The 18,852-nt window shown below is 39.0% G+C and overlaps 1 protein-coding gene across 8 annotated transcripts in view; it reads right to left on the minus strand.

Moving 5' to 3' along the window:
- Positions 1-2,085: 2,085 nt before the first annotated feature.
- KCNIP4 (potassium voltage-gated channel interacting protein 4) overlaps positions 2,086-18,852 on the minus strand; it is a gene marked incomplete at both ends in the record, with an annotated part of 462,294 nt that continues 445,527 nt past the window's right edge. For all 8 annotated transcript variants that reach the window (XM_082482845.1, XM_082482840.1, XM_082482841.1 and 5 more), the window contains 5 exons: positions 2,086-2,133; positions 8,896-8,958; positions 9,291-9,395; positions 10,502-10,609; positions 18,276-18,346. In XM_082482845.1, the coding sequence (XP_082338971.1) occupies positions 2,086-2,133; positions 8,896-8,958; positions 9,291-9,395; positions 10,502-10,609; positions 18,276-18,346 (395 nt within the window). The remainder of the gene's footprint in view (positions 2,134-8,895; positions 8,959-9,290; positions 9,396-10,501; positions 10,610-18,275; positions 18,347-18,852) is intronic.

The following is an 18,852-nucleotide window of genomic DNA, read 5'->3' on the forward strand; positions in this document are numbered from 1 at the left end:
TAATGCCACAGATGTGCTTGGGTCTAGCTTGTGAATTCAGCTCCAAACAATCTAATAAACTTCTGAATGTGGAAGCTATGAAAAAAATATGAGTTAAAGACAATAAAAAGATTGCAGAAGCCAGCTTACCTGGCTATCAGGCCTTGGAGGGTGCAGTGTTTGTCCCTGAACATATTTGAACCTGGTTGCAAAATAATTCCTAACAGGTCTTGTAATAAATACTGTTCAGGGTTCAAGTTGTTATGGGTATTTGAGTTCCTCTGTGAGAGTTGGGGTTTTTTTTGTCATCAAAAGATGCTGTTTCATAGGGTATTAGAAAAGTCTGTCGTGTGAAAGCAATTTCAGAATTTTTTTGAAAACTACCACTGCTTGGCTAAATTAAATGTACTTCAGGACTGTGCTAAGATCTCTGCTGAGATTAGAACTATGCTAAGTCAAGAGATATGTATTTAAAGCTTTTTTTAAAAAAAATCACATTGGTTGGCAAAAATGTTTAATTTGAAGAAATACAAGTATTTGTTTAACAACTCAAAAAATCGATCATGCTGCTCATTTTTCTTCATGTTTACTTTATTTTATTTTTTTACAAAATGTGCACATTTAGTTTACACAAACACACTACAACAGATTTCAGGTGTACATGTATTGTACTACTCTTATCCTACACTGGTGATAGCAGAGCAGCCTTCAACATGCCTCTAACAACCCATCTCTACACCAGAATAGATACCTGATTTATTTTTGCAAAAGAATGCTTGCAACATTCATTCTACTTCATTAATCCCCTTTCTGCAGCAATGTCACAAGATTGGCCTATCTCTGATAGCATTTCACCTATTTTTAAGTATTGGCATAAACTCTGTGGACAATATATCTTAAAAATTACATGGATGAGAGGGGCAGTATTATATTTTAGGTACATACTGTTTTAGAAAAATTTTTCTAGGTTCAGATTCAAGGTAGCTCGAATCTTAATGAAGAAATTATCCTAAAAAATGTAATGCAGTTATCACATATAGATGATATTTTTCCAATTTTTTCCTGGTTTTGTCTCCTAATTAAAGATATTACAAAAAGCTGAAACAGATGTTAGCCTGTCTAGCAGTTATTAGTAGTAGATGTTACTACATAGTGATATTCATTCTGAGCTTTGAAGTGGGATGGAAGTTTCAAAAGAAGTTCATACCTTTTTCTTCATTAAAGGCAGAAAGACATGCACTCATGAAAACAGTGATAAGAGCCAGTTAAGTTTCTTTTATCTTTTCATAAAGTCAGAAGATCCTTAATTTTAAGCAAAGAACTTTGTGGTCACATCCAAGAAGAATTAGAAATACAGTATGTAGGACTCCTAATATTCACGTTGTGATAAATTAAATGCAGATTTACTAGGTAAGTGTGGTTGATAGAAGCTTAATCATATTTGTTGGGGAGTAAATCTACCTATAAGCAATTTCTTTTTTTGTTCTATAACAGTTCTTCCTCTCAAGTTATCTATTTTTTTAGGTTTGGGGTGGTTTTTTGAAGAGAAAAGCAAGTCAAAGGTGGAAGGCAATTGCAGCAAGATGTGCATTGCACATTGATTATAGCACTTTAACTCAAAGTATTATTCAATAAATGAGGTTTACACCATACAAATGTGAAAACAAAATACATGGCAATGCCTCTGTATAAATTAGAAGCTAAGATTTAAGAAATACACTCAAACACCTGGAGCTTAATCCAGTACAAATGAGCAGCAAAACTAAGAATATTTATTTAATCTCTGTGTGACAGTATCTATTTTATCTAGGGGCTGGAATGATAATAAAGCTGCATAATGTCTTGTCTTATTTTGTTTGGGTCTGGAGTAAAAACCTGACTTTTCAGAACATTCTTGTTAACTAAGTAGCCACTGCTGAAGTGCTAAACTGTATAATTTAGAAAGGTTTTTTGGGGAAAAGTTTATAATAAAAAATTTATTTGCATAATACATGTCTCAGTGTAAAGCTGAGTAATTTTATTTATGATAAAGTGGGAAATCCATCTTTTAGGTAATGTTGCAGAAAAGCTCATATTTGTCCATTAGTTGTAGACCTAATGTCTTCATTAAATCACATTTTCAAAGAGCTGCATTGATCGCATTATATTCTCATCCTGTAAAAAAGACAACAAAAAACCAAAAATCATACACCATTAGAAATATAGTTGGCAAATATCTACAGTGAAATTGGGTAGAACTAACTGTATTTTAGTTAATGGCAACATTATTTTTCAGCTTGCTTGGAGAAATTGTTAGCAGAAAAAGACTGTTAATAGATCTATGCTTAGATAGATTTTTGTATGCATTAATTAAACCAAAACTATTCTCTCAAGAATGCAACAGCATATTATGAAAATGAAGTCTACAGTTTATATCCAGTATAACAAAAGACACAACAGTTATGCCTTGAGTATTTATTGTCTGTATCTGAAGTGTGAATCCATACATGAAATCACTCATCCTGTGTATCACGCACAGGAGCTTCTTGGCAATTCTAAGGCATCCTATTGCATAGCTAGGGGTGCCTCTAAAATAAAATAGATTTAAGCGTGTATCTTTGTTTGAACCAAAGAATCAGTCAATTCTGTAAATAACACCACAACACACTGACTCAGCTCAGATTTTTTGCGTGTTCACAATGAAAGACGTTGACTGCTTTCCAATGCTACTTCGGCTTTCTGATTGCTTTGCTTTAGGTAGGTAACAAAACCTTTGACTTCTAATCTGCATAACACTTACTGCTGCATCATTCTGTACGACAGTTTTTGTCAGTAAATAACTCTCAGCACAGCAGTCAGGAAAAAATAGGAGGGGTTGATAACATTTACCTTTCTGTCTATAGAAGAAAATTTACTTTTAGTAGCCCATATTTGGTGGCACTTCTGGATCAACAGTTGATTGCACAATTCACTACATATACAATACAAGAGTATATTACGTGCTCATTTAGCATTTGCGCATCTCCACTGTGCTGATCCTCTTTTTCAACCCGAATACACACCGTTTAGTACTCTCTTGAGAGATAATCTAGCCACATTTAATTCTCGTGAATAAAAAGACTGAATTTGATATATTTTAAGAAGTCTCATGAAAGAGGTATAAATCCCCCACTTCTTAGAAGGGTTATCTCACAGTATTCTCCACTACTGATAGGTATTTAGGCCTTCTGTACATTAGTGTTTCCAATAGCACATGTTCAGTATCAATTTCCAGTTAAATTATTCACTGTTCAGTCTAGTCGGTGATGTGCTTTGTAAAAATGACAAGTGTGAGCAATTTTCTTAATTTATGTTATGAAACGTGCACAGTGGGGTTTTCATCTTTGATTCTGTATGTCATCTCAAGTGATATTGCTGTAAGAAGTGATCTGCATGCTATTTTGTGCTCATAAACTAACTTATGAAAGCAATGATACGTAATTTCAAAAAACTATGTTACGTAGATTAATGTTTCAAAAGTTTGTATAGGAAATTTACTATATTAAATTACTGGAAATTAAAATAAACTTAGTTTTTCTGACTGTGTTGTTTTGAAACATCAATATACGATTGAAGATCACTGACTAGTGTAAGGTTAAATTTTGGTTTTACAAGAATCATTTGTTACTTAATTATTTACAAATGTTTTTGTATATACATTGGCACCTAAGCTTAGCAAATGTGCAAAGCAAACATGTTCTTAATTTAGAAACAGTGTTTTGACAATTCCTACCAATTCTGTAATATATGTACCACCACTAACAAAACTGGTAGTTTTCTAAAATCTGCTCCGTATTTCTGAAGTTTGCTGTTTGTATACATAAGACTACCAATGCCCCTCCTTTAGTCAGTCAACTGGGAAGAGTCTTCACAAGAAAATACAGCCTTGTCATAATATTTGGAACATGGTGACTGCTAGTAGCTTTTTTTGCCATCTTAAAGAAAAAAAAAATAAAAATCATATGCTTGCATTAAAATTCTTTGGCAAGTGTATCTTTCTCATTTGCCTCTTAAGTACATTTTTTCTAAACAGTTTTTCATAACAGATTTGTTTAATGATTCCTAACGGAAGACATTAGGAGGTGTTAGTGCGTATGAAGTGTAGTCCATATGAAGCACAAAACATGAATGAATGAGCTTTGCCAGATCTGACCTTACTTCAAACCAACTTTGAGGTTTTTCCTACTGACATCTGAGACAGCTACTTTGTTGTCAGGCTAGCCCAGACCCACCAGCATTGTGTATGCAATGGCTTACTCCTGCAAAAAATAGCTATCCCCAAAGCCTTTTTATCATTATCAGAAAGAGCTTTAAGTCATCCACCCTGACATTCACCTATGCACCACGTATGCCTTAGTCCTTCGCCTCTGTTCTTCATGGTGCTGCTGTAGACACGAAGCAACCCCTGAGTCAAGCTGTTTTCCACCAGCAGCCAGAGGAGGCACGTGAGGCACTGGGTAGTGCCTAGCCCTTGAGTTACACGCCACTGTCTCCCAAGACGCATCTCTGCTATTTGGTAACTTCTACAAAGCAGGACAGACAGCAGCCGCTTTCTGGGACTCGGTCCAGCATACCTAGGGCAGGATAGTCCACTTCTCCTGGAGAAGCAGGGAGACTCCTGGAGTCTGGATGGAGGACTGGCATTCCAGCACGTGGGTATGTGGGGTAGGGACGGAAGGGGAATCGGGTCATATGCATTCCCTGTCCAAGACAGAGGAAGGATGAGGGGAAGCACCTTTGCTGTCCTCACTTAATCGTGGGCAAAGATAGGTCCTTATACCCAGCAACCGGAGAAGACCATGATCAAAGCCTGGATGCTCTGTAATTCCCTACATAACTGCTTAACACTTTGAGAACGGACAGGACACTCTTTGCTTTGGGACTGTGAAATAAGAGTCTTGAACTTGCTGTGTACCTCAGGCTGTACAGTGCTACTGCTTTCACAGCTGTGCCAAACCGGTACTCAGCCCAAGGATGCTGCAAAAAAATCTCAGGAACCTATCCCAGGAACTTGAAGCGGAGCTTCTGTATTCAAATATGCTCTGCAGTGTTCCTCCTTGCTCTTAAAGTAAGCATGCCACGCTTTCCTTAGTTATGACAAAGCACCAGTAGAAGGGGTGCACGGTTCTGAGGGGCTGGCAACTCCTGCCTGAGACACCCCTCAAAGAAAAGGTTCCTGCGGCCTTTCCTTGGCAGAACAGGTTTCTAGTCCGTTTTAAGACGCAGATCGCAGAGGATCTGAGCTTTCGAGTTTGCTTGAGGGGTTTTTTGGTAGTGCTTGTCTCTTGGCACTCTTTTGACTCTCATCTCACAGCTTGAGCCAGAGCCTAGGGGCTGGCAAACATGTCCTTTGTATACCTTTAGCACATTTTCAGCTGCCATATTCCTCAATGGGCATTCCCATTCCGAGGTCAGAGGTACAGTCATTTGTTATGCAAACTGGCAGGGAAGGTTTTGAGCAAACATGCTCTGATACAAGCCTCAACGCCAAAGGAGGGTTTGTAGGTGAGGAAGCCACCCCAGCTGTCAAAGACTAAGGAGCAGCAGGTGTGCTGTCCTCAATGTCCTGATCCCGGTACACCAAAGGTAATAGTAGAACTAGCAGTGGTCTAGAGAGAGGGTCGAGGGTGGTTAAAAGTGTGGACTGATTTCCCTAGGAGGAAAAATTGAATAAATGAGTACTTCACAGCTCAGAAAAGAGATACTGAATGAAGGGCAATAACAATAACGACTGTTTTTCCATAACACAAGAACATATGGAAAACATAAACATATTGCATGGCAGGTCTAAAACACTGGCAGATTTACTACAGGAAGGATCACAGGATCATTTAGATTTGCTTTTGGCATTGCTAAATGCTCATGAAAGATGAGACTCCTTGCTTGATGTCACTCACTGCATGCTGAGGAAAGAAAGGAACCTGAACCTTATCTTTTTAGATCAGCCTTTTCCCCATTAGGATATTAAAAAAAAAAAAAAAAAAAAAAAAGGTTTTCCTACAGCTGTGTCTTAAAAGGAAGCAGCCACTCTGCCCTTTGTGAAAAATGTAATCCTGAAAAGGCTGAAGACACGTTAACTCTGAATCAAGTTTCTTGTAGGACTTGGATTGAATTCTAACCCCAAATCTCATTTCTGAAACCAAAGCTTGATATAAATGTGAATTACATACTTTGCAGCTCAGAGGTCTTAATAGAAGAACAGGTCTTGATAGGTAGAGAGACTCCAGAAGGCCGTGCTGCCATTCAGCGTGACCCAGATAGGCTGGGGAGCTGGGCAGAGAAGAACCTAATGAGGTTCAACAAAAGCAAGTGCAAGGTCCTGCACCTGGGGAGGAAGAATGCAAAGCACCAGTATAGGTTAGGGGTGGACCTGCTGGGTTCTGAGGAGAAGGATCTGGGGTCCTGGTAGACAATAAATTATCCATGGCCCAGCAATGTGGCCTTGTTGCTAAAAAGGCCAATGGAATCCTGGTCTGCATAGGGAAGAGTGTGGCCAGTAGGTCGAGGGAGGTCATTCTCCCCTTTGACTCTGCACTGGTGAGGCCACAACTGGAATACTGTGTCCAGTTCTGGGCTCCCCAGTTCAAGAGGGACAGGGAACTGCTGGAGCGAGTCCAGCGAAGGGCAACTAAGATGATTAAGGGCTTGGAGCATCTGCCTTATGAGGAAAGGCTGAGAGAGCTGGGACTCTTTAGCCTGGAGAAGAGAAGGCTGAGGGGAGACCTTATTATGGCATACAAGTATCTAAAGGGTGGGTTGAAGGAGGATGGAGCCAGGCTCTTCTCAATGGTTCCCAGTGACAGGACGAGGGGCAATGGGCACAAGTTGGAACACAGGAAGTTCCGTTCAAATACACGGAAACACTTCTTTACGGTGAGGGTGACAGAGCACTGGCACAGGCTGCCCAGGGAGGTTGTGGAGTCCCCTTCCCTGGAGATTTTCAAGCCCCGCCTGGATGCAGTCCTGAGTGATGTGCTCTGGGCAATCCTGCTTTAGCAGGGGAGTTGGACTAGATGATCTCTAGAGGTCCCTTCCAACTCTGAAAATTCCATGATTCCGTGAAAAAATTAGGCAGCGAGATACTTTTTGTATCAAAACAACATTGCCACCTTTGAAGTTAAAAGCAGGTGAAGGTGAGGTAAGTGGCAAGATGAGAACGGCATCTCTGTCACGTAGCGGTTTAGACAGCAACTCTCACATGTATTCTGAATACACAGAAGAGAGAAATAAGAAATTTTCTAACAGAACTGAGAAACTGTGAATCACATTGGAAAAGGAGAGCAGGCAATTCGTTACTGAATTGTAAATGAATCACTCAGCCCATCACCATAATGGCTGTCATATCCAGATTAATCTTTCATTTAATTTCCAGAGCTCTGCGGACTTCAGCCAGGAAATAAATCTCATGTCTGTTTCTGCTGATCGCTCAGCTTTAGCAGAGCAAAATGCCTTTCATTCATATTGAACACGACTGACAAGCTAGATCCATGGTCAATGCAATCCAGCACAGCTGACAGGTAAGACACTACCCGAGACCCACTGCTAAGGATATACAGAACAGTCACAGTTAGAAGAGCTGTCGTCTTTCTTCCATCCCCCAAAATCAGTGGATTAAAATCAGAGAATCACTAGATACCTGTGCTCATGAGAGCAATCCCAAAGAATAACTACAAATGCATATAAAGATGTTCCAGCTCTCGAGCATCTTTGCTATTTCCTATTCAGCTTTCCCTATTCCAAATGGTTATCAGCCTATCGCTCTCTAACTGCATTTATCTTGCTAGTCTTGTTCTCTCCTGTCTCTTGACTACTACTCTCTTCTTGGGGTAGGAGATAAGACGCAATAGACACAGGCTCTACTGCTGGTCTGTGTCAGCTTTGTATTCATCGGAGTCAGCCCGGAAAAGGCTGAGGTATCAGCAGAATGCTATCATTCCGTATATTTCTCACTGTAACAAATAGCAGTGGTTTTATTTGCCACATCATTTTGCGTAATGTAATCAAGCCCATTTTATAACTAAGTCTAACGTGACACTTTAAAGTACATAATAACCACCAAAGGCTTGTCATCATTTTTCTGTACTATATCATGTTACTTTTGCGTATGTTTTTTTAACTGACACATTAACAGCAGTTCCTTAAATTTCCAAAAATACAACTTATCTTTCCTCCCATCGTCTCCTGGTCAGAGCAAGCTGGTTTCTGAAGGGCAGAGAAGTAAAAACGGGCTGTAGGTCCTGCTGCAGAAGTTTATTCTCATTCCTGGCTCAAGAGGCAATGAGCTGCTTTCAGCCATTGAAGGAAATTAACAGCCACCTGGGTAGTGTAAACACTTGCAACTGATAACCACAATCAGTTTTCACTCCCTTGGCTGGAGAAAACTTGCCTGCTGTTAACTCCTGCCATCCGACACTCTGCAAGCGCCTTACACTCCCCCTTTTTAAGGCCTCCAGCAGGTCGTGACTCAGTGTTTGAGCAACACTCCCATAGATGATAAATTTTCAAGCGATATTGTTATTATCGCTGTGCCTATATGCCAATTGTACCAGGAATGTGTTCCCCAGCATGGGCAGAAGAGAGAAATAAATATGCAGCTGAATGTGAAGAAATGTTTGCTGTTAGGTAAAAAAAAAAAACACTTAAAGAGAGAGGGGATGCAGACGCAGTTGTCTAATAAGCAATGACAGCTCGTAGATAACATCTCTTTTACAGATTCAGGTGACAAATTTATTTACGTTGTTTAGCGTTTTGGTGTAAGGTTGTACATACATACTCTACCTTGGGAAAATACTGTTCCTGGTATTAGGATTACCATCACTGTCGCTCCAGGAATCTGTGTAGCAGTAGGACAGCATTAGCCAACAGATACAGGTTCAGCACTTACCACTGGGTACTTACTTTCTGGCAGCTCTCGATGAATTCGTCTATGGTAACTACTCCATCTTTGTTTTTGTCCATTTTCTGTTCGGAAAGAATAAGAATGTATGCTTATCCTCCTGAAATCCTGTGTAAAACGAGTCCTTTTTATTTTTCATTTCAGTTATGCGTCAGCCTATTAACAACCAGGCCAAAATGCTGTAAAGATGTAGTAAGTGATATACTAGAATAAGCTTAAGGAGTATATTGTCGAAAAAGCAAGGTGTAATGAGTAGATCTGAGACACCTGGGGTGGAACCAGAGAGAGGATAAGGATTACAAAATTGGTAGGATATGCAAAACTGGTACAACAATGAAAATCTTTCCTTACCTGCTATCAGAGCAGGTATTTTGGTTCCCTACATTACCTGACCCACCTGGAAAAAGGTTTCCACATGTTGTCTAGGCGCATCCTCCTTGAGAACAGGATAGGTGCATTTCCCCATCATATCATATATTGCTTTCATGATATCAAGCATTTCCTGAAGAGAAAAAAAAATATCTATGTGTAATATGAGGTGTGTTATAGACACTGCTTTGACTCAGAACACATAAATGATTTTTAGGATTTACATTTTAGAATAAAATTTTGAGATTGTGCCTGTTATTTTATGACTGAACTGCTTCAAGAAAGAATTACTACGTTCCTAGAAATTCTAGCATGTTAGTTCATTTTTCATAGATAAACTTGTGAAATAGGTGCAGAGGTATGATTTTGATTTTAAATGATTTAGAATATGTGCAAGTTCATGGATTGTGGGAAGAACCTCCTTAGGTCTTGTGAATAAAACTAAATGGGGAAAGAAGTTCTGTAGCAGTAAGTGATGGTGAAAACACACCAACTTCTTACAACTGAGTTTTCCCTAGAGAAAATAGAAACACCTATGCACACATCTGCACATATGCAAAGACTTCTCCTTTGATATCAAAGGCTTTGAATTTTGTTAATAGAGTGCCTTGAGAAAACTCTAAGAATAATTATCAAAAAAAGTCATCTGCTAGTATGCTGAGAAATTGTTCTATAGATTACCTTTTTAAAATAATCATGAAGTGTTTTTCTAAAAGTGTAAAATTATAAGTGTAAAAAGACCCAATTTGGAAAAATAATTTATTTTTGTGAAGGCACTCATTTGGTCCCACTGCAATTTATATGTGTGTTTAAATCCTCATGGAATGAAAAATGTAAGAATCTTTTTATATAAATTCTGTTTCAAGTAAAAATTTTTAGAAGTAGATTTAGTTTTTGCGGCCCACTTACTTAATTCTTTTTTGTACAAATATCCTACTGAGCTATTTTATTCTAGTGACTGTATGTGCTAATACATAGGCATAAGTTGAAGCCAAATGTTTCGGTACCTGGACAATTCTGACCTTTTACAATTTCTGTGATGATTTTTCTTTTTCAGTTTTTAGATATACCTTGAAAAGGAGAAAATTACTTTATTTGTTAGCATGTCTGCTTTCATAATATGCTATATGTTTATTTGTTAACACTTCTGATTTGAGAATGAAGCCATTCTTCTTTGAAAGCAGGACTTAACGTGTACAATCTTTAGTTTCAGTGACTAGTGTAAAAAGTAGACCTTACCTCTTTAGTGATATATCCATCCTTATTTATATCATACAAATTGAAAGCCCAGTTCAGTTTCTCCTGTACTGTCCCTCGGAGCAAAATTGAGAGACCCATAACAAAATCCTAAATAAACAAAAGGTCTCGGTCAGTTTGGAATTAAGAAGTGTTTCACAAACGTTCAGTAATCCAGAATAATGCATTTGCCAGAAGCATATAAGTCTTGAAAGACGTTTTGTTTCTATTTCTTTTGCTTCACAGTAAGTGTTAAGGATTGCTGGTTATTTAAATAATTAGAAATCGAGGCACTGTATGCTACACTCATAATTAATAAGTAAATTGAGCAATTTTCTATAAAATAAGCCTCACATAAGCAGTTGCTGTTGAACTTAATGCCAGGGAAAAGCAATCCCCATGGTTTAATGGTCCAAAAAAACACTTAAGTGGGAGTTAGATTAATCTAAGCACAGAAGACCAATTTTGGGAGAAATATTTACTAAGGAACATTAAATTCTTGTTAAATCTATACGTTGTTGGAAGTGGAATATGGGGTTCCCAGACCTCTTAGATCAATCTGTGCAGTCAACATTTGAAAGTTCATGTATGCTATAGTACACCTCCATACTTAAACTTTTATTGGAAATATCATAGGGAATAATATTTATTATGTGTCCGTGTGCCACCTTAATGGTTCTGTGACCTGCCAGCGCTCTATCGCTGTAAAGCTATTCCACAGAAATAAATCAGAAGACTTTTGAGATTATTTATATATAGCGGTTGGTTATAGATTCTTATTTCATAATTAATAGTCTTTTGATAGCACAAACCTCATTTACATTTACATCTTCCAGATTGGAGAAAATATTGACTGGGATGTGTCATCACCTGTCCTCTATATTTATTTATGTTATTTTTTTTTTTTTTTTAACAATGGCTTTTTTTTCCTAACTGTCTCCTCCACCATTTTCTATTTGATAAGCTTGTAACCCCATAAATCTGTGAAATCGTCACCATAATAGGTTGAGCAGAATATGGCTAGAGCTTATACTTAAATGTGCACTTCTCCATCATTGGCAAAGACATACAGGCAGTCTTAGAGTAATGTTAAAGAAAGACTATAAAAGCTGAAAAATTTCTTATCAGCACTGGCAAAGTTTATGCATTTCCCTAAAAAAGGAACAATGGAAAAGACCGTACTGAGGTTAGACATAAAGGTCTGATGTACCACACAGTCAAATAAGTATACCTGATACAGTGAAGCATACACAGATATCATGACTCATAGTGGTTTCTTTTGACAGCTTCAGTCTTTTTAACAATTCAAGTGGTATGCTCTGGGTTTTCTTAGTCTGCCATAAATTTCTATCTTATTGGTCTATGTGCCCTTTGGGGTAAATGGATACATGAATCTTGAAAGAGTTTTGCTCAACTTGTCTTGTCTACATCTCGATGACTAATTGAGGGTCACAGGGTTAAATCTCCAAACAGCTCTTTAACAATGTACTATTAAGTATTAAAATGTTCAAGAAATTCAGAACAGACTTGATCACATTACAGCATTAGCAATTAACCTTTTTAATTCGGTACCATTTCTTCCCGTCTTTTCTGCACTTTTTTACATCCTTGATGTGGCCTCTCCTGAAGTCCTTTGCAAAGGTCTCCAATACCTTTATTTTCTTAGGGACTTTATTTTCAGGACTCTGAATTTAATTGCCACCAGCAATATTTTTGCATTTTTTTCTATCAAAACCATATCTATTTTTGTCCTGATTATTTCTCTTTCTTCCTTTGATGCACTACCCATATGTTAGCTGGCTCCCTGGCATCATTTATATCCCCATTTGCAAGGCTGCCCTTCCATCATTGATGATAAAAACCACACATCCAAAAAACCCCTTGACTTTATGCTGTTTCGCATAGGACTGAATGTCCTTATAACAGCTGAGACAACTCAAAACCTTCCAGATGTGGGCTCTAAACTTTGCAAGAGGGGGTCATCTCCTTCCACATTGCATCAACATGTTTGGGAATCATGAGAAGTTCAGGTGCATTGGCTTTGTGTGAGTGTTGTGCAGGAGTCCATCTCAGGAACAACAGAAAGGACTTGTCGTTAAAGAAAGTTGTGATGAGCTGAATAAGAACCTGTTAGGATGGGCTATCTTTTCTACATACTCACTTTGGTAGAATTGAAGACTACAGCAATAAAATCACAGAGAACAGGAAAATATGATTCAATGGACAAAGGCTAAATCCATGGGGTATTTTGGGCTAGATCCTCAAAGAGAAAAGGGCTCTGCATGGTGGAAGGCGACGTGTGTGGCAGAAACAGTACAGCTATGTTAAACTAGGGATCCAGTGCAGAATGCTGTAGTAGAGCATCCGTGCCTCGGGTAGCAGCTAAGCTCAGAGAGTCTATATGCTTGTTACCAACAACTCAGCGAGGCGTGAATGAGGCACACCATTTAGCACGGAGCATGAACCCAAGTTCTCATTGCGGTATGGGAGTACCCAGATGTGTTTTCCTTCCTGGTTTGGACATCTGATTTCTGTGGCCAGAGGGATTCTAATTTGAAGCCTACTTACTTTTGAAGCAAGATTCACAGTACTGCTTGGGACACTTATATCCCCTAAGGAGGTAAACGCTCTCCACTGAGAGGGACAGTCCTGCTCAGCTGAGCACCTAATGAGGAGGGCTGCATCTGATCTGTGGTCACAAAGGAGCCTAACACTCCGCAGGAGGTCTGGACTCAGACACAACTCCAGGTCAGGTCTCTCTTCAGTCTGTGACAGCGACGTTAGAAGCGCAGAAGCCCGTGCTTTGGTACTTGCCTTTACTCCTTTCCACAGCTTCCTATTTCTAACTTGCTCGCTTCTTGCTGAGTGCGCTAATACCTGTGAAGACCTCCATTAAATGCCAAACTCTCCAGTGCCTAACTTGATTCTGCAAAAAAGGGAGATGCCTCGCTGAAGGGCTGCAAAACAGAGCATCGTTGAACCTGTGCTGGAGATTCTGTGTGCTCAGTGTCACAGCCTGCTCGCGTTTCAGTTCTGCACTACAGCTGTACAGAGCCTCTGGTTGTCATCTGGGATTAACTCTTATTTGATTTTTTTCTTCCCCAGCAGTGATCAATTATCTCTTAGAAAGGTTGTTGATGACTTCTGATTGCTTTATCCCTCAGTAAATCTTTGAGGAGAACTAGTTCATTAATAAATTAATTAACAAGCTTAACAGTGTGCTGTCTCAAATCCATGGGAAAGCTTAAAATTATTCCACCTGATCATGTGCTCCTTTATGTCTTGTTCAAGGCCAGAAGAAGTAGGTAGGCAGGCACCTAAATCAATTTTTCGGATTTAGCCCTTAGGATTTTGGAAAGGAATCAAGCCATGAATGTTAGCCACAGAAGTGGCGGAGTCCTGGCGCACGTAGAACAGAGATCACCGAGGAGGAGCTACTGTTAAGTGGAAATATATTTCTTTGCAGCTATTTCACACCCGCTGGAATTAAAATGCTTATGAGATCACCACTGTCCTGAGAAAAATTAGCTCATTTCCTACATGACAAGAACAAGACTTTTTGTGTTGAACAGAGAATCATACTTGGGTACGTTCATTAAACTGCTACTCTCATATTACTGCCTTGGAGACAATGACTGTTCATCACTATTATTAGTGAAATACCAAAGTTTTGTTTGATCTTGAGATCTGGACTCTCCTACAGAACTAAGTTAACATGTTAGCTCATTTATTAATTAATGCAAAATTCTTAGGTAACAATTGAGGAACAAAGCAATCAGAAAATCACCAACAATTTTGCTAAGAATTATTAACATTTTTTTTCTTTTTGAGAAACAAATACAAGTCTGTTTTTGACTAAAAATGACAAAAATCTTTAAACATCTCCATTGCATTTGGGCACAGCTCTGTACTTTAAGGCACTGAGAATTAGTGGGATTACTGAGTGACTTTCCTTTCATCAGGATCACATTTAGAATAGCCTTAATCTGCATCTACAACAAACTAAGGATAATGATTTGAATATTTGCATGTGGGTGCAACGTGCTTTACCTTTGACTGTATGTCTGAGGTTAATTAGTCTCAATTTTTCTGACTCTATAAATAGCATTTAAGCCCAAATCTTCATTTCGGTTCAATACAATATTCATGCAGCAAGTGGAAACTGTGATTTCACATCTGTCTCTGATGGAAACAAGAACTTCAGTTCACAAATATGCCAAAAGAGCCCTTCAATAGCTGGGTGACTAGGATTTCTGAAACTGTTTGTCCCTCATGTTAAAGCAAAAAGCAAACTAGTTGGCATAACTAATGAAATAAGTTAGTCTCAAAATTGATACAATCATGAGATAAGGAGAGATAGGTTCAAGCAGCTAGTTTAATGAGTTTGGTTTCATGCTACATAAAATGCTTCGGTTGGAGAGCCTGACTCCTGTGAGAGAGTATACAGATTTAGGGGTGACAAAGCTCTAAGGACATAGCGATCTCACCAGGCAATCTCATCTAATGAAGGTGTGTGTTTCAGCTGTGCCAAAGTCCAACACTTATTGCCGATGGTTGAAAATTTGAGGAAAAAGGAGCAAAAAGCTTGAACAAATTATCTCTTTCTTCTTCCCCACAACTCCAGCTACCACTGCTTCATTAGAAAAAGGAGAGTGCAACACAAAAAATATCATTCTTACCTACATTCTTTCAGTACCATTTCAGATTTTTCTATCCTTTTTACATAGAAGAGAGCTGAAGAGTGTTTTCATTACGTTGAACTTCATTTACTCCTACATTTTTATATAGAAAGTAAATTGGAATGAATGATTATTTATTCTCCAGATTTTTAAATCACCTCCTTTTTCTCCATATTTTGTGGGTGGGTTTTTTTGTTTTGTTTTGTTTTTTCCCTAATGGGAATTAGAAAACTATAGTACGGATTGTTATAGAAAGAATACGGCACAGTTGCACCTATGATAAAAAGGAGCAGGAAAAAAATGGCATTATTGTATTTTTCACATGTCACAATATCTGCTTTCACATTCTGTGGCTACTTTCACGTGATTAGAAAAAAACCCTAAACATTTTTTACATAAGGAGGATGCATACGGAGCAGCTATCATACAGTTTGTAAGTATGCTGCTACATGGCACAGGGACACAGAAGAGTCTTTTGACAGCAGTGGAGTTATTCACAATCAGTGCAAATAATATCAAAGTCTGGACCACTCTGTGTCGATATTGAACAAAAGTAAGCTGGAAATGTCTGTTTTGGCCATGAAAAAAACACCGCTTCTTTTATTTACCTAATTTATTTTATTCTAAAGCCTATTTTTGCATACAGACCTGCACTTTGAGATATTCAAATCCCTTAAAAAGGGCTTCACATCTACTGCATTTCTTAAGGCTTTCTGCCTGAGATACAAATGTCAACAAAGTGTCCAGGAAAGATAAAAAAGCTTCATTAATTCTCATTATTCTTAAAGAGAACAGCAGAAATACTTCTTAAATAATGATGCTAAAAATGTTTTCCTTCATTGCCTCTGGTATTGCTGATTTGACCAGAAGAATTCCTTGTAGAACTAGCCTATGTACAGAGGATGTGAATAAAACCTCCATTCCCACTTCTAGTTTCATACGGAACCCATTGATTTCAGCTGCTCAGAAAAAGGTAGATGGGGTTCATGTTTTTTTAAATAAATGCAAATAATCCTCCACAAAACGATCTGGTTATAGTCCCAGTTGAGGTATAGATTTCCGATCACAGTGCACCTGCTTGGCGAGGCTTCTCCTTCCATATTACATCAACAATAAGCAATGAAAATGCTTTCGGAAACATTTCTGTCAGACCTCACAACATCATTCACTCAAGTAAAACATAAAAACATGTTTAGGACATTTAAACAAATTTAAAGTGGGTGTATTTATCGCAATCCAATCTCAAGTTGTAAGGATATAATTTGTCTATTATAAATGAAACAAAGCAAAACATGACAAAGCAAAAATATCCTTTTGCAAATGAACTGAGATTGGTTTTTAATTCTATAGTATAAAATAATGGCTCCTTCACACTATTTTGTACACCCTGCTTTCATCTAAACGATTGCAGTGAGTTGCCCTTTTTACCATGTTATTGCATTGATAATTGTATTTAGTTTGTGTGTCAAGGTTTTGGTAGCAGGGGTTTGCAGGCCTGGCTTCTGTGAGAAGCTGCTAGAAGCTTCCCCTATGCCCGCTACAGCCAATGCCAGCTGGCTCCAAGATGGACCTGCCACTGGCCAAGGCCGAGCCCATTGGTGATGGTGGAAGAGCCTCTGGGATAACATATTTAAGAAGGGGGGAGGGGGGGGAAACCCCAAAACTGCTCAACTGCAGCCCGAAAGAGGAGTGAGAATATGTGAGAGAAACAACTCTGCAGACACCAAGGTCAGTGAAGGGGGATGGTGAGGAGGTGCTCCAGGCACCAGAGCAGGGATTCCCCTGCAGCCCATGGTGAAGACCATGGTGGGGCAGGCTGTCCCCCTGCAGCCCATGGAGGTCCACCATGGAGCAGATATCCACCTGCAGCCTGTGGAGGACCCCCACACCAGAGCAGTGGGTGCCCGAAGAAGGCTGTGACCCCACAGGAAGACCATGCTGGAGCACGCTCCTGGCAGGACCAATGGACCCCTAGAGAGAGGAGCCCATCCTGGAGCAGGTTTGCTGGCAGGACTTGTGACCCCATGGGGGACTCACGCTGGAGCAGTCTGTTCCTGAAAGACTGCACCCCGTGGAAGGGACCCACACTGGAGCAGTTTGTCAAGAACAGCAGCCCATGGCAGGACTCACATTAGAGAATTTTGTGGAGGACTGTTTCCTGTGGGAGGGACCCCACACTGGAGCAGGGGAAGAGTGTGAGGAGTCCTCCCCTGGTGAGGATGGAGCGCCAGAGACAATGTGTGATGAACTGACCAAAACCCTGACTCCCCATCCCCTGCACCACTTGGGAGGAGGAGGTAGAGAAACTCAGGAGTGAAGTTGAGCCTGGGAAGAAGGGAGGGGTGGGGAGAAGGTGTTTTAAGATTTGGGGTTTATTTCTCATTACCCTACTCTGATTTGATTGATAATAGATTAAATTAATTTTTCCCAAGTCGAGTCTGTTTCGCCCATGATGGTAACTGGTATAGTGACCTCCCTGTCCTTATCTCGACCCACAAGTCTTTCACTATATTCTCTCTCCCCTGTCCAGCTGGGGAGGGGAGTGACAGAACGGCTTTGGTGGACACCTGGCATCCACCCAGGGTCAACCCACCACAATGATAACAACCTTTGCAGGTGATGACCTCAGCCTTAGCAGGGAAAGGCAGAATTTTGAAAAGAATGCTTTTAGAAACATTTGCTTTAAAACCTTTTTTTTTGTAAAGCTGGAAATTAATAGAGTGTGTGAGCAATCCTGTTTTGGCTGAGTCATCCCCGTAACATTACTTGTAGTTCAGAGTCCTTGTCACCTTGCAGAGCCAGGAGGGAAGATAAGGATTATTTCATGTAACTTGCATATAAATTGAGTTACCTTTTAAATTTACAGATTTATGAAAATAATACATAGCAGCACAGTCTGAGTTACCATTTTGGGATGTACAATTGTAAAATAATAATAATAATTACTTTTATTAATACATTGAAAAAACTCGAAACTCAAGTCACATACACTAAATTTTTCATAATGATAGCCATAAAATAAAGCCACCAAACCAGACTTAATTACAAGGAATGGCAAAATATTCAATTTCACAGAAAGAAGTAATAGCATCACTTACCTCAAAACTTACAGATCCATTGTGATCAGTGTCAAATGCATTAAACAGAAAATGTGCATAAGTTGTGGAATCTACAATTTAAAACAGTAAAAATAATTCAGAGTAAGCACATCTTATTTCATTTCATTCCATGAATAAAATTGATACCAAGATATATTTTGATACCAAAATTTGATAGCAAGACTAAATTTTCAATTCAGCTTAAACTTGTTTTTTGGCAGGGGAGAAGGGAGAAATTATAAGTGGAAGTATGTGGGTAGCTACACTGCAAGGAACGGAAAATCTAAAATTCTACTGTAGAATATCTTTATTCATTTTCATTACCATTTCTACTAATCACTGATACCTGAATGAATAGCAAAGAGGCCATGTTACTGTACTCTGAAACAACTTGTGTTAACGGGAACGCTACTTTATCAGTTAAATGACCATGACAGGGGGTCTATCTCGTATTTAAAGAAGCAAAATATGTTCATTTGTTCACTTTAAAAGAGGGAAGCAGACACTACCGTCTGTGCATCTGGTGTATCATTTTTACTCTGAAGACAGGCCTGTTACACAAGCTGAAGATGATCTT

Source organism: Vanellus vanellus, assembly GCF_965231255.1.
Source record: "Vanellus vanellus genome assembly, chromosome: 4".
Taxonomy (NCBI): domain Eukaryota; kingdom Metazoa; phylum Chordata; class Aves; order Charadriiformes; family Charadriidae; genus Vanellus; species Vanellus vanellus.